This window comes from Malaclemys terrapin, chromosome 4 (genome assembly GCF_027887155.1).
Source record: "Malaclemys terrapin pileata isolate rMalTer1 chromosome 4, rMalTer1.hap1, whole genome shotgun sequence".
In the NCBI taxonomy this organism is placed as follows: Eukaryota; Metazoa; Chordata; order Testudines; family Emydidae; genus Malaclemys; species Malaclemys terrapin.
In genome coordinates this window covers 99,326,747-99,346,848 of record NC_071508.1, presented here as the reverse complement: position 1 = coordinate 99,346,848, position 20,102 = coordinate 99,326,747, and the positions used below count along the sequence as shown (strand labels likewise).

Genomic DNA, 20,102 nt, shown 5'->3' with positions numbered 1-20,102 from the left:
TTGCCCAGAGCAACACACAGCATTTAAGCATTACAGCCAGGATACACAGTTCCAGAATTTTCACCTATAGATAGACCACATAATTAGTACCCAATCAGCACCAGAAGGCATAAAAATAACTGCCATTATTGTGTTTCTCACTGCTGTTCCCTTAACTTGAGTAACAAAAAATATTTAGTTTTTAAATATTCACTTTATGAATTTCATTTGCTGTATACAAATTTAAATTTCAGTTGATGCACTATATAAAGCTTATTTGTCAAAAATCAGAAATATACTCACCCATCTTGGTTTGCAGTTATTTTAAAGTCTGAACATATCAGTGGTTATGTCTTTTGAAAACTTCTCCATAAAGATTGCCTACCACCTGCTGCAATTTCAATATTCTGCAACTTTTTGCATGTAATAACAGGAATGTTTAAAGGAACCTCCGCACTGATTAAAGATTCATTCAACAGAAAAAAATAGAATAATGGAATTCTCTTAGACTGGAGTATGATGGTCAAACCATAGGACTGTGTGACCAATTTACTGACCACCTGTTTGGGTCTTCAAAATGTATTCATTATTAAAAGAGGGAGAGTACTACCTAATCAATGTGGTGATAAGATGCTTAACTAATTAGGGAAAAAGGACATTGAGATACTCAGGTTAAACGTTTTAAAAGTATTATTACTAAATTAGTAACAAGTTAATTCATCCCTTTATAAAATGCATAATTACTTTCACTGAAGTCTCTTTCTTATTTTATACTGTCATTCTTCCATTAACTAAGTAAAGACAATGAAGTACTATTTCCTCTCAGCACCCAGGTGTAATTCACATTAATTGGAGCAAGGCGTGCATCATGAAGAGAACACAGTACATTGTAAGTACTACTGTAGAAGAAGGAAAAGGTCATGGTGAAATTAGCACACAGTACTGATGCTTTGAGAAAAAAATCAATGTTTTAAGACAAAAGAAGCAGACAAATTCTTGTTTTAAGTATCTGCAAATGTAGACTTAACTAAACAAAACTGGATGTAGTATTTTCTAGCTGACCTACAGGTTACTGAAGCTATAAAAACACTTTTTAAAATTTGTGACTAAGTCAAGTAAATGGTAAATAACATTTCAATTCAATAATTATGAAATAATATTATCCTAAAACATTTGTTCAAAGAAAAGTTGCACAGTTGACAAATGGTTTAGTTATACAAATATTTAACAATACTTTATAATACGTTAACAGACAATACTTTATATACAGCAACTGCAGTGGGTAACTCAATAAAAATATAATAGTTGCAATGACCATACTGTTATTACACAATATAGTACCATCTTATTAGTAATCTCATATGCATACCATGAAACATGCTATGCGGCCAACTACCAACCAAACCCAATTTACCTCTAATCTAAACACAGACTATGCAATATAGTTATACCAAGAAGGTTAGACTTTGTTATGCATTCAGTTTTCCTGATAATATCTGAAATACATTACTAGTAGTTTATTGGCCACTAATTCTCCAGTTTGTACTTTTGTATAACTAATGTTAAAAATCTATGTACATTATTAGAAAACAATACTCATTCATAGCTTCCAAACCAAAACCAAACCAAATTTACACACACACACACACACACACACCCCTACCCTGCACCTTTCTGGAAGGGCTCTTCCCAGACTAAACTACTTTAGATAACGGATAAAATTAAATATGTATGAAAGCAGAAATACATTTTTAGTCCTCCCTTTACCCAGGCTTAGCATAGCAGCAATTGAAAACGTATCTTTCGTTCTTTATAGGTCCCCCAAAGTACAATTGCCCAGCAGCACTACCCAGAATCTCTGCAATGTAATCCTTCTGCCAGTCAGAGTTGGCAGCAACAAGAGCCAGGTTCAGTATCTAGGGGTTCCTTTTCAACAATACAACACAAAACCAGCTGGAGCCCCCACCCAGTGACCTGGGACAATTACACACCATCCCCTGGGTGCCTCTACTTCCCCTCTCACAAGCACAGAGTCTGAGTGCAGCAAAAAACTTTTAATAAAAGGAGGGAAATAATGCGGCATCAATTTGGGAAACACCGCAAACAGGGTTTATAAACATAAACCATGAGCAAAAGACCCACCACCAAGTAAGCTGGGCAGTGTCCTTTTCCCCTCAGGTTCTCAAAGTCCAGCAATCCAAAAGTCCCTTTAATGTGCCCATCCCTTCTCTGCAGCCCACTCATAGTTGCTGTCCTTGGACAGTGCAGACCCAGAGTTCAAAGCTGCATCTGCAGAGTTCACTTCCCCCCTGATGGAGGGGGAGGTAACTCGCTGCCCCTCTCTGCGGGGCTCTGCTCTGGCACTCTCCACTAGCCACCCTGCTGGCCACTCGCCGCACCTCTCCGTTGGCCACACCTCTCCACCAGTTGCCCTGCTGGCCGCCCGGCACGCCTCTCTGCCAGCCACCCTGCTGGCTGCGCCAAGATGTCTTCAGGGTCCCCCACACTTAACACATCTCTCAGTGATTTCAGCTGCTAGTGGGGGAGCCTCACTGCTGGTGCACACTGGGCAGTCTCTTGCATCAGAGACACTGTCCCAAAGCAGGTCTAATACTTAGACCTAGGTATCATTGATTTCAGCTCTGCAGCATGTAACAAGACTCTCAATTGAGTCTAAAGTAGCTCTGTTATTACACAGTGGAGAGAGGAAGGGCCAAATGGTGTCTGGGGCCCTGAGACAAGGCCCACACCAAAAGGTACAAGTACCTGTCCCCACCCTCTCTCCACTCACTGGGCTTTGGAATTCATGTCCCCTGCCTAGCAAGTGCTGTTCAGTTGAGGGTGAGTCCTTCAATTGGGAAATGCCAAGTACAGTTCTGCTGCCCTTGATTCACGCAACAAGGATAACAACCTTTATTACTCCTTCCCCAATAACAAGGAGACTGTGGATCTCACACCAGCCAAAAGTGATCATTTGGGCAAGCAATCCCATCATGCTGAGCACCTACGCAGGGTGGGTGTGCCCAAGCAAACGAGATCGGCTCCTGAAGTCCTTTTCCACAGCTCATCTCTAGATGTCGAGAGAGCTCATTCAGACTCTGCTTACATCCTCCCCCCAGCCGAGAATTTGTCATCCCAACAAATCACACTCCCTATTATACCAAATTCATTAATTCCCTCCGAAGGGCCTCAGGAAATCCCACTATGGCTTCAGCAAGCCTGTGAGCTAAGTGTATTGGTTCTTCGCTAGCCACCCCAGGTGCATCATAAGTTAAGCGGTTTACTGGCCTTATAACCCTGTCCCACCTATTGAGAATGTGCATTGCAGGGTTAGGGGGGTCATCTTCTTGGGCGACGGATGGTGAGGGTTCCTTTGAAGGTCTCTCAGCTACTAACATAGGCCCCTGAATCTCTGATTCTAATAGTGGAAGGTTCAAGGCACCCAGGAAACTTTCCACTTGTATGTCTCCACTGTCCAATAACCTATGTGTGTCAGGGCGGTCTCGTTGGCGGCACAAATGTGCCAGGAACGGGCCTAAATACTTCCTCTATAGGGTTTAGAGATGAAGAGGTGGAGCTCTCTCTTGGTTCAGCTAATCGAGACCAAAATCTTGTCTCCATCCTTGGATACACCATGGTAGTGTCTTCCTCCTCAGACTCACTCTCAGATGTGCTGAGTAGGTGTAGGTTAGTCGCAAGGAGCCCACTATCCATCCTGGATGGTGGCTTTGGTCTAGCACTTTTGCTCTGCCCAGCTGTCATGTTTAGAAGCAGAACTCTATCCTCCAGCTGGAGACAAATAGTCTCGAAATTTCTCAGTGATGGCCCCTTTCGAGGCCAAGAACTCCAGTTTGTGGATGGCGTACCGAGTTTCACTATCAGATAGCCCTCAACTAGCAAAGGATACAGATTTACATTTGCCTTCCGCTTCCTGGTACAAGACTGCTCCCAGACCCTCCAAACTGTTTGCTTGGGTCAGCAAAGACTAGGACTGGAGCATGAGTTAGGCAATTAATGATTTCCTGAAAAGTTCTTTCATATCTCTCATCCCACTGTGGTCCAAATGGTTCTAAGGGGCCACAGTGTCTCTGCTCAGGAGGCTTTGGGGACCTCCCCTTATTCTTGGGTCTTAGATTTGTTCTTGCTGGACTGGTATCCACTGGTAAGATCATTCAGAGGTTTTACAGTGGTAGCATAGCTCTTCACAAATATGCAGTAGTAGCCACTAAATCCAAGAAAGGTCTTGAGTTGTCTGTAATTACTTGAGCAAGGCCATGCAGTGAGGGCATCTGTTTTATCGGCATCAGTACTCACACCCTCTTGAGACACAATGTGACCCACATACTTGACCAAGGTTCTGCAGAACTGGCATTTGTCAATTGAAAACTTCAGCTCATAGGCTTCCAACCAATCTAGAACTTTAAGAAGTCTTGCTTCATGCTCCTCCAAGGTTCTTCCAAATACAATCAGGTCTTCTAAATAAACTAACACTTGCATTAAATTCATATATCTCACAACTTTCTTCATAAGACGTTGAAATGTAGCAGGTGCTCTAGAAATTCTTTGGGGCATGCGTTCAAATTGATAAAACCCTAATGGACAGATAAAACCCTAATGGACAGATAAAGGCCATCTTCTCCTTATCTTCTTCTCCCCAGAGGGATCTGGTAGTATCCACTTTGAAGATCCAATACAGAGAACCACTGGCTATGCAGGAAATAGTCCAAGGCATCTTGTACTCGAGACACGGTGTACTGGTCAACTACAGTGCACCTGTTTAGGGTGCGGTAATCAATACACATCCAATTTTTTCCATTCTTCTTACAGACCACCACAATGGGTGAGGCCTATGGACTGCGGGACTCGGTAATTATGCCATTTTCAATCAGCTCCTGAAGATGATGTTGCACATCTTCCATCTCTGAGAGGATACATTACAATGACCTAGTGCTGCATCCTCTCACCTCCAGCCCTGGCCCCCTTACCATAGAACCCCGAAGTAGCAGTGTACCTACAGGATGTTTCATGAGATCTGAGTGAGGGAGCCTATCAAACAAATGCTCCTCCCTTTTCACCTACTACTCTGGGGATTGATGAATTTGGCTTATTCTAATCACTACATGTGATTACAAAGCAGGCTATGATAACATCTTGCTGGAATTCCTCTAGCACCTTGGACCAAAGGTGTCACAGTGGCTTACTAACTTCTGCATACCCCGCTCCTAGGGAAAAGGGTAGGTTGATTGCAAGAGGCAGCCACAGCTGTGGCCACACCCAGTCAGGCCACAGCTGGCCCTGATATAAGTGCTAAGAGAGGAGCTGGGTCAGTCTCACTCCAGCCTTGGAGTGGGAAGGACCTAGCTGCCTTGGAGCACAGGGTAGAGCAGTACAGAAGTGCTGGGGAAGGGCAAGAAGAGCTGGGGAGCTCCAGCCTGAGGCCTTGTTAAGGCCGAAGGAGGTACTGGGGCTGCAGAGGTAGAGGCAGCTGGTCCAAACCCCTTGCCAATGATGAGTGGCCATTACAAACTGCAGTTTGCTCCAGAGAAAGGGGGCTAGATAATAACTGGCAGTAGCCACTGAAGCAAGGTGGGCATAGGGGGATGGGGTTCCCCTGGGAGTACAGACCCAGAGTATGGGGATTGCCATAAGGCAGCATCCCAAGGTAAGGGGCACCAGGGTCCGGGAGGGACACAGGGGCCTGAGGCAGAAGAGCAACCGGCCAGCAGGGAGCACTCCGAGTGCTGGAATCGAGCTAATTCCTGGACAACCAGCAGGAGGCGCCACGGCGGTGAGTCACCAATCTGCTACAAGGTCATTAATAAGAATAAGTTACCATGCACTTGGCATTAAGCAAAGATTATTTCCATTCTTAAGCCAGGCAAGCACCCCCTATAATGTGTCGAGTTACCACCCAATATCCTTGCTGTTAATGTGTTTCAAGGTGTTTGATCCTTCAACGAACTGCTTCAGATTTGGACAATGTCTTGCAGGTCGAGCAGGCAGGGTTCAGGAAAGGACTACCTTTATCGAGAACAGTTTTCAACAAAATCCAAAAACAGGAGCCATCTTCTTGGATTTGACTGATGCTTATGGCATTGTTTGACATAGACACCTTTTGTTTAAACTCTCTCGAGTTGTCCCACATGGGTGGTTGAAATAATAAAGCTCTTTCTCCAAAATATCGGGTTTAGAATACACGTAGGCAACTGCTGTAGCTCTCAGAAGTGTCCGATCAATAGCTTTCCTCAAGGCTCAGTTCTTTCACTGATACTGTTCAATGTGTACAGCAACGATCTGCCAGCTACACTCTTGCACAAGTTTATCTATGCTGACAACATATACTGCAGCTACCAAGCTCAGTCCTTCTCAGAAATTGATGAGGTCTTGAATGATGATATGAAGCTCATGGCAGTCCTTTGTAGTCGACGGCACCTGCAGCTGAGCTTTTCCAAGACGGTTTCTAGTGTATTTCATGTGCATGATGCAAGCCACGAGATAAATGTTTTCTTCAACGGCCATCTGCAGCACAATCCAAACCTGGTTTGCCCCAGTGTGACACTGGATAGGTCATTAATGTACCTCAACCACTTGAAGACAACGGCAGCCAAAGTCAACACTCAGAATAAGCTGCTCAGAAAATTTGCTGGTTCAACCTGGGGTGCAAGCACCCAGATACTTAGAACATTAGCCCTTTCCCTCTGCTATTCACCAGCAGAGTACTGAGCTGCTGTCTGGTGTTGCTCATTTCACACAATGGTGATCGATGTAAAGCTGCCAATATTTACTAATATAGCACCACCCCATATTCACCACGAGAAAGCCTCTGTTGTGCAGCTGGCCAGGATCAATGAGAATAGCGACCTGCCATTGTATGCAAACCTCTTCAACCACCCATCAGCTTGCCTGTCTTCTAGATGCCATTATGGTCATTTATGCCATCACAGGACAGGATAGTGGAATCTGTTTGGTGCAACAAGTGGTCAGCGATGACAATTGTCAATCACTCTCTCGTCACTGACTCAACCATCTGTCCACTAGGTTTTGATCTGCCAAGGCACCTGTGGTCATCTCTGAACCAGTTTCGAACAGGAAAGGACAACTGTGCAGCCAATCTCTTTAAACAAGGTTTTTTCTAATGACCTGCAATGCAGCTGCAATCAACTTCAGACTATTTCGCATATCCTTGACAAGTGCCCACTGACTTATTTCAACGATGGACTATTGGATCTCCATCTGGCTGATTATGACACCATCAAATGGCTCGGCACATTGTGCATACACTGAGAGGGAGAAAGGAGAACCAAACCCCTTAACATATGCAGGACAATATGAGAGAACAGTTATCACAATATTACTCCTAGTAAACAAAAAAATTTGCTGTCTTTGAATAAGTATCAGTCCTTTTCCATTCCAAAACCATACACCCGAGCTTGAAAATTAATTTTAAAAAATAGGTTTAAAACGCATTATACTGCTTTCTACTGCTGCTACTAAAAAAGAAAATGTTTCTGGCTGGGGCTTTTGTGGGTTTTAATTACCAGCCAATAAGATTGCTGATCCATGTCGTCTCACCATTTTTACAGCAGAATTCCACTCCGCTTTCCTCCTCTTCCCTCCTCCTCCATGGAAAAAATTAATGGCATGATATGGTATAGCAGGCAAAGACTTTAATAATTAAAATATTTTTGTCAACACTTTTTTATATTGATCTAGTTGCAATATTTATTTTTCAGCTGATGATCAGTAGAAGATACTGCAATTATCCTGCAGTCATCAAGTCCATCATACCTGTTTTTCTCAAATGTGTTTTTTCTTAATAATCTTTAAGACTCTAACCTTGCAAAGTCCTCCACACACAGAACTCTCACTGAACTCAAAATAACTTTGGAAATATGCAAGAGACGATGGAAATGTAATCATACTTCATAAATGGGTTCACATAAATTTCTTTAAATTATAAACAGAATTATAAATATTTGGGATAAACTTTCCAGAAACTCAAGAATAATCATGTCAGAAGATTTTATTATGGTAAAGGACAAGCCAATATTTCAAAGAAAAAATGCCTATTAAGAACAAGATCTATAATGTACATTATATATACACATAGACACATATATACATCAGAAGCACAGCATGAACCTGAAGAACTCTATAAAGGTTAACTGTCTTAGCAACAAACCTTATCAACTAAGGGCCAAGTTCTGGTTTCCTTCGAAGAGTATGAGTAAGGAGACCTACTCAGGTGATTGGTAGAGAGAGCAGAATCCTCCACCGACACCCATCAGCCTGGTATGGAGCACCAACAAAGTAATCTGCATTCTGTACTGTCTACAGGTCCACTGTACCTACCCCCTAGACAGAAGTTTTAGCCACAGGACCCACATGTCATAGACAAACATCCTACACCTCCAACGCTCAACTGACCTGCCACTCCAACCTGTGCCTCAAGCACTATGGTAATGGAGGGCCATTTAAGTACCTATGATTGTCTGATGGAGGATAGGTGCTTCTGAGAATGCACTCTGTACAGGCTCTCCCTGGCCCGTTCCCTTGAGCACTTTTCAGGCTTTGAACACACACAACAAGGAGGACCATCTAAAGAAAATTTGAATCACTTAGAAAAAAGCTATTGGTGGTTAAAGACTTGCACATTAAAGCTACAAACCTGCATACTGTAATAAATAAATGTTTAAAATAAAAATCAATCAAATGATATCAATTTTGCCGTTAACATTCAAAAAGCCAAAAAATTCCAGTTCCATCTTTTTCTAAAAACTAGTGAAGACCAACAAAGAATGATAGCTCTTCTAGATTCCTTTTCTTCCCTATAATTATTCAATTACTCAGGGGAATATTTACATTTTAAAAAAATCTTGTTTTCATAAAGCTGTTTTTAAAAATATTTAATACTTTTCAATTCATAAAGGAGGATTTGACCATAAAAGGAAAAGTCAGATAACCGGGGAAATCTGGTACCGTTTTAGGCTTCAGTCAGTAAAGCACTTAAAAGCCCACACTTAAGTCCCATTGGCTTTATTTAAGTATTTAAACAGGTGTTTAAATGCTTTGTTGAAACAGGGCCTTAGGCACTAATCCTGCAAGTAAATACACATGGTTGGACACATGGATTCAGTAAGACTCCCAGAGTGACCTGCCTAGTATATTAAAATTAAATTAGCCTTTAGTGTTCAGAATTTATATATCCCACATTCAACACATAAACTGACTATATATATATATCCCTACATGTTACACATAGGAATGGAAGGGACCGATTAGGTCACTTACTCCTGGGAGAATTCTGCGTCGCTGCATGTGCGCAGAATTCATGTCCCCTGCAGATTTCTTTGCTTTCCCGCAGAAAAATGACTTTCTGACAGGGAAGCATAGGGAAGCTGCAAGAGCAGTCATGCACCACTCCCTGGCAGAGCAGATACATTGTTTCAGGCAGCCGGCGGCAAAGTAAATAACCGTGGGGTTGGGGACACCTCAGCCAGTGGCTTCTACTCTGAGCCAGGATCAGCTGCTAGTCCCAGCTGGGCTGGAGGCAGAAGAGGACAGGACTTCCTCTTCCCCTGCAAGGAGTGTCTGGGGTTGTATCAGACCCACTCCAAGAAACCTCTCCCAGCTGCAGGAAGTTCAGCATCCCCCCACGTCCTGTACCCATCGCTCCTTAACTGTGGGGGCAGGGGTCACTGTACGAGGAGCTGCTCCCCCCTCTACCCAACTCCCGGACCTCCCAAACCCAGACACTCCTGCCAAGTCTCACCAACTACATCCTAATTTTTCTTGGGCTCCATGTCTAGATGGCAGCCGGTTTCAAGCGGAGTGTCCCAAGGGTTGATCCTGGGGCCAGTTTTGTTTAAGATCTTTATTAATGATCTGGAGGATGGTGTGGACTGCACTCTCAGCAAGTTTGCAGATGACACTAAACTGGGAGGCATGGTAGATACGCTGGAGGGTAGGGATCAGATACAGAGGGACCTAGACAAATTAGGGGATTGGGCCAGAAAAAAACTGATGAGGTTCAACAAGGACAAGTGCAGAGTCTGCACTTAGGACGGAAGAATCCTATGCACTGCTACAGACTAGGGACCGAATGGCTAGGTAGCAGTTCTGCAGAAAAGGACCTAGGGGTCACAGTGGACGAGAAGCTGGATATGAGTCAACAGTGTGCTCTTGTTGCCAAGAAGGCTAACGGCATTTTGGGCTGTATAAGTAGGGGCACTACCAGCAGATCGAGGAACGTGATCATTCCCCTTTATTCGACATTGGTGAGGCCTCATCTAGAGTATTGTGTCCAGTTTTGGGCCCCACACTACAAGAAGAATGTGGAAATATTGGAAAGAGTCCAGTGGAGGGCAACAAAAATGATTAGGGGGCTGGAGCACATGACTTATGAGGAGAGGCTGAGGGAACTGGGATTGTTTAGTCTGCAGAAGAGAAGAATGATGGGGGGATTTGATAGCTGCTTTCAACTACCTGAAGGGGGGTTCCGAAGAGGATGGAGCTCAGCTGTTCTCAGTGGTGGCAGATGACAGAACAAGGAGCAATGGTCTCAAGTTGCAGTGGGGGAGGTCTAGGTTGGATATTAGGAAACACTATTTCACTAGGAGGGTGGTGAAGCACTGGAATGCGTTACCTAGGGAGGTGGTGGAATCGCCTTCCTTGGAGGTTTTTAAGGCCTGGCTTGACAAAGCCCTGGCTGGGATGATTTAGATGGGAATTGGTCCTGCTTTGAGCAGGGGGTTGGACTAGATGACCTCCTGAGGTCCCTTCCAACCCTGATATTCTATAATTCTAACCCCCATCCCACTGAACTTCAATCCCTGCAATTGGAGCCCTCTGCAGCTCCCTGCCTCCAGACCCCCACCCCTTCACTCAGACCACCCTGCACTGAGCTCCCTACACTCAAACCACCACCCTAATGCACCACCCCTGCACCACCCTGAGCCCCCACATCCAGAGCCCCACACCACTGACCCTAACTAGCTGCACCAGACCCCCACCCCACCAAGCCCCACTCCCCCAGCACCCCCCCCCCCGCTGAGACCCCCACACCCAGACCCCTCTGCTTCAACCATGTTCAACTGGAAGCCCCTGCAGAGTCCCATTGCCTCTGCACCTGGAACCCCCCAACGAGCCTCTGTGCATCCAGATTCCCCCAAACCTAGACCCCGCACTGAGCTGCCTGCACCCAGAAGCCACTCACCTCACATCTGGATCCCCCCACACTGAGCTCCTCCACACTTGGATCCTGCCTGGTTGAGTCTGCCTGACCCACACTTGGGGCCCCAGGGTGTTTCTGGGGCAAGCCAGGCCATGCACTGTGTCAGGGTTGGGTGCAGCCTCACTGCTGAGTCCGGGTCCTGTGGGTGAGGGGGCTGCAGGGTGATCTCCCGCCTTTATGCAGTCAGTGGCCCGTGCTACCCACTGCCACGCTGGAGCCTGTGCATTTATTTATTGACAAATGACACTTGCAGAATTTTAAAATACTGTGCGCAGAATTTTAATTTTTATTTGGTACCGAATTTTTAAAATTTTTTGGCGCAGAATTTGTAATGTTTTAGTGCAGAATGCCCTCAGGAGTAGGCACTGAGGACATCAATACACGTAATTTGTATGATTTTGGATTTATATAAACTGAGGCCATCAATACACGTAAACTGTAGAGTTTGGGATTTATATAAATATACGTGTATTGATGGCCTCAGTGACCTAAGCAGTCCCTTGCAGCCCTATGTGTAACATGTAGGGATATAGATAGTAACCCTAAACAATCTTTATCCCCTACTAACACATTAGACTATTTAAAATAAATCTAATTTACGTCACACATTTCACATAGGGTAGAACACAACATCAGAATGATCAGTTTCACATTTGTCTGCAGTCATTTTCACTCTCTCAGTCTTATACACTAGCACAAAACTGCTGTGGGCTTTCCAACACTGCAGGGGAATATTTACATTTTTAAAAAATCTTGCTTTTATAAAACTTTTAAAAAATATTTAATACTTTTCAATTCATATAAGTTTTTTCAATGTGGTTTGTTTTAATTTATTATTAAACAAGCACTTGTAATATAAAGATACTTTACAAACTAAAAGCTAGACATATTATGTGGTTTTCATCTAGACAGACTCTTTCCTGCATCCTTATATCCAAAGCATTACATTAAAAAAAGAGTGATGCTATTTTGGCCAGTGCTTTCAAATTATTTCAACTCAAGACTTTTAATAAAAGTCTGAATTATTAAAAACCTTCATCAATTCTTTTTTTCCCCTACTTTCAACAGGCAGCAGATTGAGCTCTCTTTAAAAAAATTATATTGTAACACCATCTAAAGAAAATTTGAGTCACTTAGAAAAAAAGCTATTGGTGGTTAAAGACTTGCCCATTAAAGCTACAAAACTGCATACTACCATAAGTAAATGCTTAAAATAAAAATCAATCAACTGATTTTAATTTTGCCATTAACATTCAAAAGGTAAAAAAATTCCAGTTCCATCTTTTTCTAAAAACTAGTGAAGAACAACATAAAGAGTGATAGCTCTTCTAGATTTCTTTTCTTCCCTATAATTACTCAATTATTCATTAAAGTACTCAGGAACCCCACTGCAATTTTTACACCAGAATTTCATATATGAGTTTGACTGTAAGGAGATGGTTACACAATGTCTACTATAAAGGCAATGTATTTCCAATATTTATGTCTGTAAAATATCCTATAGTGGAATTCATATTTCCACACAAGAAAGAAGCAGTTATTTAGTTCCAGACAACTTGATAACATCTCTTTCAACTATAGTTATAATTATCGTGTACGAACTTCCAAAGCAGAAGTTGTCAAGATTTAACATTAGCATTAATTTATGTCATAACTGACTGTTACTATAAAGATAATGGCAAAGCATCCATTTCTCCAAAGACAGCATGGATCGAAAGGGAAATTTCATCTTAATTGCCACTAATCTCCCCATTTTTAATTAAATTGATCAGTAATTTATTATCTTTCCCAGCCTTAGAAAGCTGTTATCATGAAGCTTCCAACAGATAGCATATCTGTACTTCCCTTCTCCAATACTGTCGTTTTCAAAAAAAATTTAAAAGTGCTGCCACATGTTTCCTCAAATTACTGTCCTGCCTCCTATACACACTCTGTTTAAAAAAAAAAAAAAAAAACTTCACTGATCTCTCTATACTGGTTGTATAGCCTCGAATGCCCTATTGCTCCACAAAGATTTAGAAGAAACATCAAGAATCTTGTACTCCAGACTAATGGATACTATGGGCAAAATCCTAGCCCCACTGAAGCCTCTGAGAGTTTTGTCACTAATTAAAAGAGTTTTGAGAAAATGTAACATGTGGTCTCAGAAAGCAGGAGTATAGAGTATTGAGTTCAGGTCACTTCCCACTGATCCCAGAGATCTCACCCATTCCATCAGAAGAAACTGTGGTAGGATAACAGACAGAAAGGAAGTAATTTCAGAGGAAAGATTAACCAATCCAGAACTTCCCAACTTTATGATACTAAAATTAAATAAAACTTATAACAACCAAAGAAGGACATAATGGGTTTAGTCACCTTGCCCCATGATAGTTTCTGATCTCTGTAACATACATCTTAGAACCAAATTATTCCTACAATTTTAATATAAAATAATGAACAAGCCATTTAAGCATAACGTTTTCAGGTTTATCAATTATAAATCTGATGAAATAAAATTATACTTGGACAGATATTGAACACTTAAATCGAAGATCAGAATTATCTTTTAGGCAACTTAAGGAAGTTTTTCTAGGACTGTAAATAATATTCCAATTAATCATTTCATTTTAGTAACAACTTTCACAATTAATACTGTCTTCTGACATTTACAAAAATATGATTACGTATTCTGGACACCTCAAACATAATCTGCTGTAAGACATTCAGGACAATGAAGAAACTTCAACTCTGTCATTCAAAGTTGCTTCTTTCCTCTCTGTGATCCAAAATCCATTGGAACCAATGGATGTCTTTCTACTGATTTCAATGGGGTTTGAATCAAACCCCAGGTAATAAAGATCACATTACATTTTTTGAAAAACAGCAGAATAAATTTCAAGTGTCTTAGCCAATATATCCATTTTTATTGAAAGAATGATTGTATTACTAAAAAGATTGGGTAAAGCTACTGCTGAGTATATAACGGTATTTGAACATAGTCACTGCACTACCAACATCAAAATCATAATTGTAAAGTATTTGGGAATACTTTGAGTCTGAAATGCAGTATGAATAATATTTTAGCACTTTGCATTTTACTTTATAATACATAACTTCATGAAAAAGCAAATGCATACATTTCCTGTGCATTAATAATAAACAAAATGCACACAAAATCTATGAGAACCAGTGGAAAACAAGCAAAATATTACATCAGTTGCATAAACCTCAGAGAACTTTACATCACAGTCTCATGATAAATAATTCTCTTTACATATAATACTTTCTGAATACTTTTGCATACAATTGTTTATTATTATGGGCATCTATTTATTGTATATGATCAAGGTTTTTGGTTTAAAATGAGGGATAATCAGTATGGTCTATCTTAACAGATTAAGACAGTAAATCCCCATTTCACATAAATTTATACTGTAAGGAAGAACAACAGAAAAGAAAACAAATATTATACAAGAGTATAAATATTTTTTAAAAATTTTCAAAACTTTCCAAGAGGAGTGAGTTATGCAACATACCTTAACAAGTTTCAAAAGGTGATAAAGATCTTCGACCTCATCTCCTTCACACTTGGTATACACTCTTCCTGTGTCCACACTGGTACCCTTTATGGTGTGACGATAGAGAGGCAAATCCATTGCTTCAGCATACAGGTCTATGGCATGATGTCCTACTGTCTGATACATGTAGCTGTCCAGCTCATCTGTCCCTTCTGCCACAATTAAATAGAGACAAACATGACTCTAAGTACATCATTCAGCATTTATAGAAAATCATAATATTTTAAAAGCACCAAGAGTACCTAAATCTGATTATTCCTTAGTTCATTGACACACACATCTGTGATGGCATCTCTACAAACATGGAATTAAAAAAAATGGATTTCTCCCCTCTTATAACAATGTGTCTCATGCAACTGCCTACTTCTCAATGGAGGTGTCCACTTCACTTCTCCCCTACCATTTCCAGTGCTTCCTCCACAAATCCCCCACTACGGATCCAACCCAGAACCAAGTGAAGCCAATGGTAATTTTGCTTTGCTATGCAAGAGGAGCACAACCCCAGAGGCACAGACCAATAGTTTTTACCTGTGTTTCAGCATACTTAGTGCAATATACATAGAACACACTGCAGCACTTACTCTGGTGGTTAGAAATAGGCTGTCAAAACTTCCTGAAACTTAGCCATTAATACATTTAATACTGACAACATGATACTCATAGCATGTTATTTCAGTATAAATGGAACAATAGAGGATTACGGCAGTAATTTTATATTGTTTAATACACTGTAAAGAAAGGGAAATCTTTGTTGTTGCATCCAGGACTTTTTAATCTCCTTTCCTTTTAAAAACTTAGGATAGAACTCACTAAACTTCTTGCTGTTACTGCTTTAATTAAGAGACAAATTTCACTAAACATTCTTACTGACTGGTTGGCAGCTAATCAATAACAAAGAAGGTAGCTCATGTAGATTGTAATAATTAAACCGCAAACCTTGCAATTCCCATTTTACGTATCTCAGGAGTTATCCAACAATTGTGATCTTTATTGATAATTTTTCAACTGATCAATAATAAAAAACACTTAATTATTGCTCAAAGCTACAATTCACTGGTAAAATTTGATAGAGTTCACTTTATTTTAAGACCACCCTGAGTAGTCCTGGAACTTCCCCTAACTTCGGCCCTGCTCTGTGAGGGCAGGCCTCTGAGCCCACATGGAATAGCTTGAAAGGAGAGGTCCCTGTATCACGGAAACAAGCCGTTAAACAAGTTGTGATGTAACCATAATATGCTAAAACTGATCGTTATAAATAAGTGTACTTGACTTTACTATAGTGTGTAACGATTTTTAGAATGGACATGGTGACTTCCAATAGTAAGAGAAGCAGGTATTTGATCAAAATGGTCTAGCGGGTTCTGTAATCTTAACAAATTAACCAGGACCGGAGAAGTTGATTTTTACAAGAAAAATAGAGTATTTTTAAATTTATATAAAATATGATGCCTGAAAAGAACAGACAGGGTCCCTTTTAAGCTGCCACTTAGTTCTGAATGTGCAGTTACTTTATCACTTGAGGGTCTCCAGGCAACAGTGGTACAAGATAAAATAAAATGAATGGGATAGGCCCAACTGCTGCCTGGGGTACCTCAATTAACTTTCCATTGCATTTCCTACCACATACACGTAAAGAGGCCATTTTATGATTTGAATGACAACATTCTACATTTTTGATGTGGCTACATTAGTTTTACAACAAACATATTTCAATAAGATTCTAGAGGTTTTGTCCTGAATACCAAAGGAATAAATTGCCCCAACCTACTGATTTTATATTCACCTACTCTACCAATGAGTCACACATGAACTCCTCCTCCCAGCAGGCACACCTCCTTCTCTGCTTCCCTCACAAACCTCCACAGTTCAGATGGCGAAGGTGACACCCTTTTCACTTGTGGGGCCTCTTTCCCCTCCCACTGGTACAAAAGTCACCTCCTTTTCAAATCTCACCTTGAAACCTTCCTGTTCATCTTAATTTAAGATTGATGCTAAGTCTCACTCACTTTTCACTACCTTCATTACTGTACCCATGCATTCTCCCCTTACTACAGTACAAGAAAGTATTTATGCATTTTCCTCCTTTTAAACTGCAGAATCCTTTCTTTTACCATTTTTCATTTTCTTGTATTGTTTTCTCTTGTTTGCTGCTTTACAAGTGGCTTTAACAAATTCTCTAAATTGTCTCTCCCCTTTTTCACCTTTCTCTGTGAAGATGTCCTAGGATACCTGCCATATGTACAAAAAAATAGCAGGGTTTAATTCAGAGACAGCTGTGCCTCAGCTGTTTCCTATTTCGGAAAGTTTCTTACGAGCAATGACAACAAGGAGTCTGGTGGCACCTTAAAGACTAACAAATTTATTTGGGCATAAGCTTTCGTGGGCATATGCATCTTCTTGCATCTGAAGAAGTGAGGTTTTTACCCACGAAAGCTTATGGCCAAAAAAATCTGTTAGTCTTTAAGATGCCACCAGACTCCTTGTTGTTTTTGTAGATACAGACTAACACGGCTACCCCCTGATACTTACAAACAATGAGGCATTCTTACCTGTGTTTTCAGCAGGTCTTAAGTTGGCTAGAGCAACAATCTGATGCCCAGCAGCAACACACTGCATCATATTGTAACAGCTGTCCTTTCCACCACTGGAATTAGAAAAAAAAATGAAATTATCAGACAATTAAACCAGGTCACTACTAGGCACTGTCGCCCTTTTTTAACTTTTACCTGATTACTTCAAAATTACAACGCAGGGCCACAGAATAAAGTTTTCAAATAAAAAGTATTAAAGAGAATTATAACAGTAACAAACGTCTAAGACTGTACCATACAAAATCTGTATAAGAAAAGAAAATATTTATAAAATGCTGAAGAGTTCAGTTAGATCTAAAATCCATACGGTTTATGTGAAATTCCTAATTTGATGGCAGAGAAAGAAAAACTTATATTGTATGTAAGGTCTTTGGAGAAGAGGCTGTCTTTTGCTCAAAGGATTAGTGATGGATCACAGAATGTTTCCTCTCTAAAGTACTGATTTTTAAAAGCAGCAGTGACAACCTGGCTTCTGGTTGTGCGCCTAGATGTAACTGCGGACAAAATTAATTACAGGTGTATTTTAAAGCAACTGGCACAACAGGTTCCTGTTGTTCATCTAGGTGCTGATGTAATATAATATTTGCTACAAATAATAAAGTGCAAAATAGATTTGATTTTGAAATTAATAACCCAACATTCAAAAGCTAAAAGAATACTCCACCTCTGTCAACATGGCAATGGATGAATACTGTTCCCATTGAATGTAATGGCAAAACTCCTATTTCAGTTACACATAATCAAGTCTTAAACAAATGTCAAGTAATAATAATAAAACAAAAACTATCTGATCTATAGAATACTATACTTCAAACGTCCATCTTCAAATTGATAGACACGGCACCACAACCAGAGGGGAGAGTCTGTGCTTTACCACTCTAAGAGCCAAAGCACAGAACTCACAGCCCCAAAGGGAGGAGGGAGGCAGTGGGGTATATACAGTGGGGTGAGAAGAGGGGGTGGGGCAAATTTGGGATGTGCAATGCTGCAGCAGCCAGAGAAAGAGGCGACTTTCCCCAGCTCCAGGGCTGAGGCTGCTGGGGAGAGATGGCCCTCCTTCCCAGCCCCAGCTCAGGAGCTGCTGTGGCGGGGGAGAGGCATATCCATCACATTAGAAAGGTAAGACTACTGATATTAAAATATGAGTTGTGTACTTTTATTTGTAGAACAAAGAAAACGTTAATTATTATTAAGTTTTTATTATATAGTACTTTTATCCAAAGCATTTACAACAGTTAGGTAATGGTACAAATAACATTTGGAAAGATCATTAAGTGGTCTGCCGAGACCCTCAGCAATTTTCAAGTGGTCCATGGGAAAAAAAAGTTTGAGAACCACTGGTCTAGATAATACTAAGTCCTGCCTGGAGTTCAGGGGACTGGACTAGAAGACCTCTCGAAGTCCCTTCCAGTCCTATGATTCCATGATCAATTACTCTCTCTCATTTCATTGCTGTTAAAATTTAACATGAATTTGTTAATGAACAGGTTTTCAGCAAGTTTCTAGTTTGATGCTCGATCACTTTTCAAAATAACCATGACATCAAATTTCTTCTAAACAGTCAACAGACAATGTAATTTAAAGCCCTATCTCTATTATTTTGACAGAACATGTTTGGTATAGTTAACTTAGTTACGGTTCATTTAGTTACCAATGAGACTGGAAAAAAGACTGGATGGATCAAGAAACAGTAATGGGACAGAGCATCTTACCTTTATAGAGACTTCTTTCTCAAAACTAAGGCCCTCAACTTAGCCCCGATTTTGTCCCTAAATATAACTACAGCCAAAAACAATTATACATGAACTGTGTAGCTTTTACATATCCAATGACACAATTTATGAGTATAATCAGGAAGCTACATATCTAAGCACTATAAAATGTACCCACAATTATTTGTACCAGCAAAATTGCAGGTGCAAACTCAGAAACTGAAAGTCACCAGTCTTGATATTGCCCTTGCTAGCATTCTCAAGAGAAGGACCATGAAATTAATAGAGATGTTAACTCAATTACACTCAGACCTCAGAGGTACCACAGAAACAGGGTTGAGGCATGTTGCTGGGACAAATCTAAAGAAAACTTGCGTTGCTACTGTTTGTATTGTATCTGTGACATATACTGGGAAATCCAGTGTTGGCTTCCACAATCTGGCATGTTTTATGAGAAACAATTTCATTCTAATTTTTCTTTTAAACAACAAAATAAAGTACATTGGCTAATTTACAAAAGTTCTTAAATATTATCACACCATTCCAGTATTAAAATAAAAATGCTCAAAAATAAAATATCTGCTAATTTCAAAAATTGCTTGAAAAGAACAAGATAGATTTTAAAAAGAAGGATATACTTTGACATGATTTTAGGCGTAGGGTCCCAGTTTGTTGTTTATGGACCACTTGCTGATGGTCTGTGTAGTGCTGGATGGTTACCTGGAGCTGGCTCTCCTCATTTCCAGAGAAGAGAAAAATAACAGATGAAAGAGGTATGGGGGGTGAAATGAAGAGCCAAAATAGAAAGTGCAATAAACTTATTTCCAAGAGGACAAAACATCTCAAAGACAGCAAAATTGTACGTAAAAGTCCTTTCTTAATATCACTTCTATACAACAGCAATTTTTGTAGCTGCCACTGACGTGAAAACAATCACAAATGGGAGGGAAAACAGTCTGTGCAATCATGAATGAGAGAACATGATTCTCTCTCTCCGAACAATACTCAGGCCTCCACTGATACTCAA

The 20,102-nt window shown here is 40.7% G+C and overlaps 1 protein-coding gene across 2 annotated transcripts in view; it reads right to left on the bottom strand.

Moving 5' to 3' along the window:
• DPH6 (diphthamine biosynthesis 6) overlaps positions 1 to 20,102 on the bottom strand; it is a 353,170-nt gene that overhangs the window by 329,670 nt on the left and 3,398 nt on the right. For both annotated transcript variants that reach the window (XM_054024803.1, XM_054024805.1), the window contains exons 2-3: positions 17,322 to 17,416; positions 14,731 to 14,924 (exon numbers count right to left, since the gene is read on the bottom strand). In XM_054024803.1, coding sequence (XP_053880778.1) covers positions 14,731 to 14,924; positions 17,322 to 17,416 — 289 coding nt within the window. The remainder of the gene's footprint in view (positions 1 to 14,730; positions 14,925 to 17,321; positions 17,417 to 20,102) is intronic.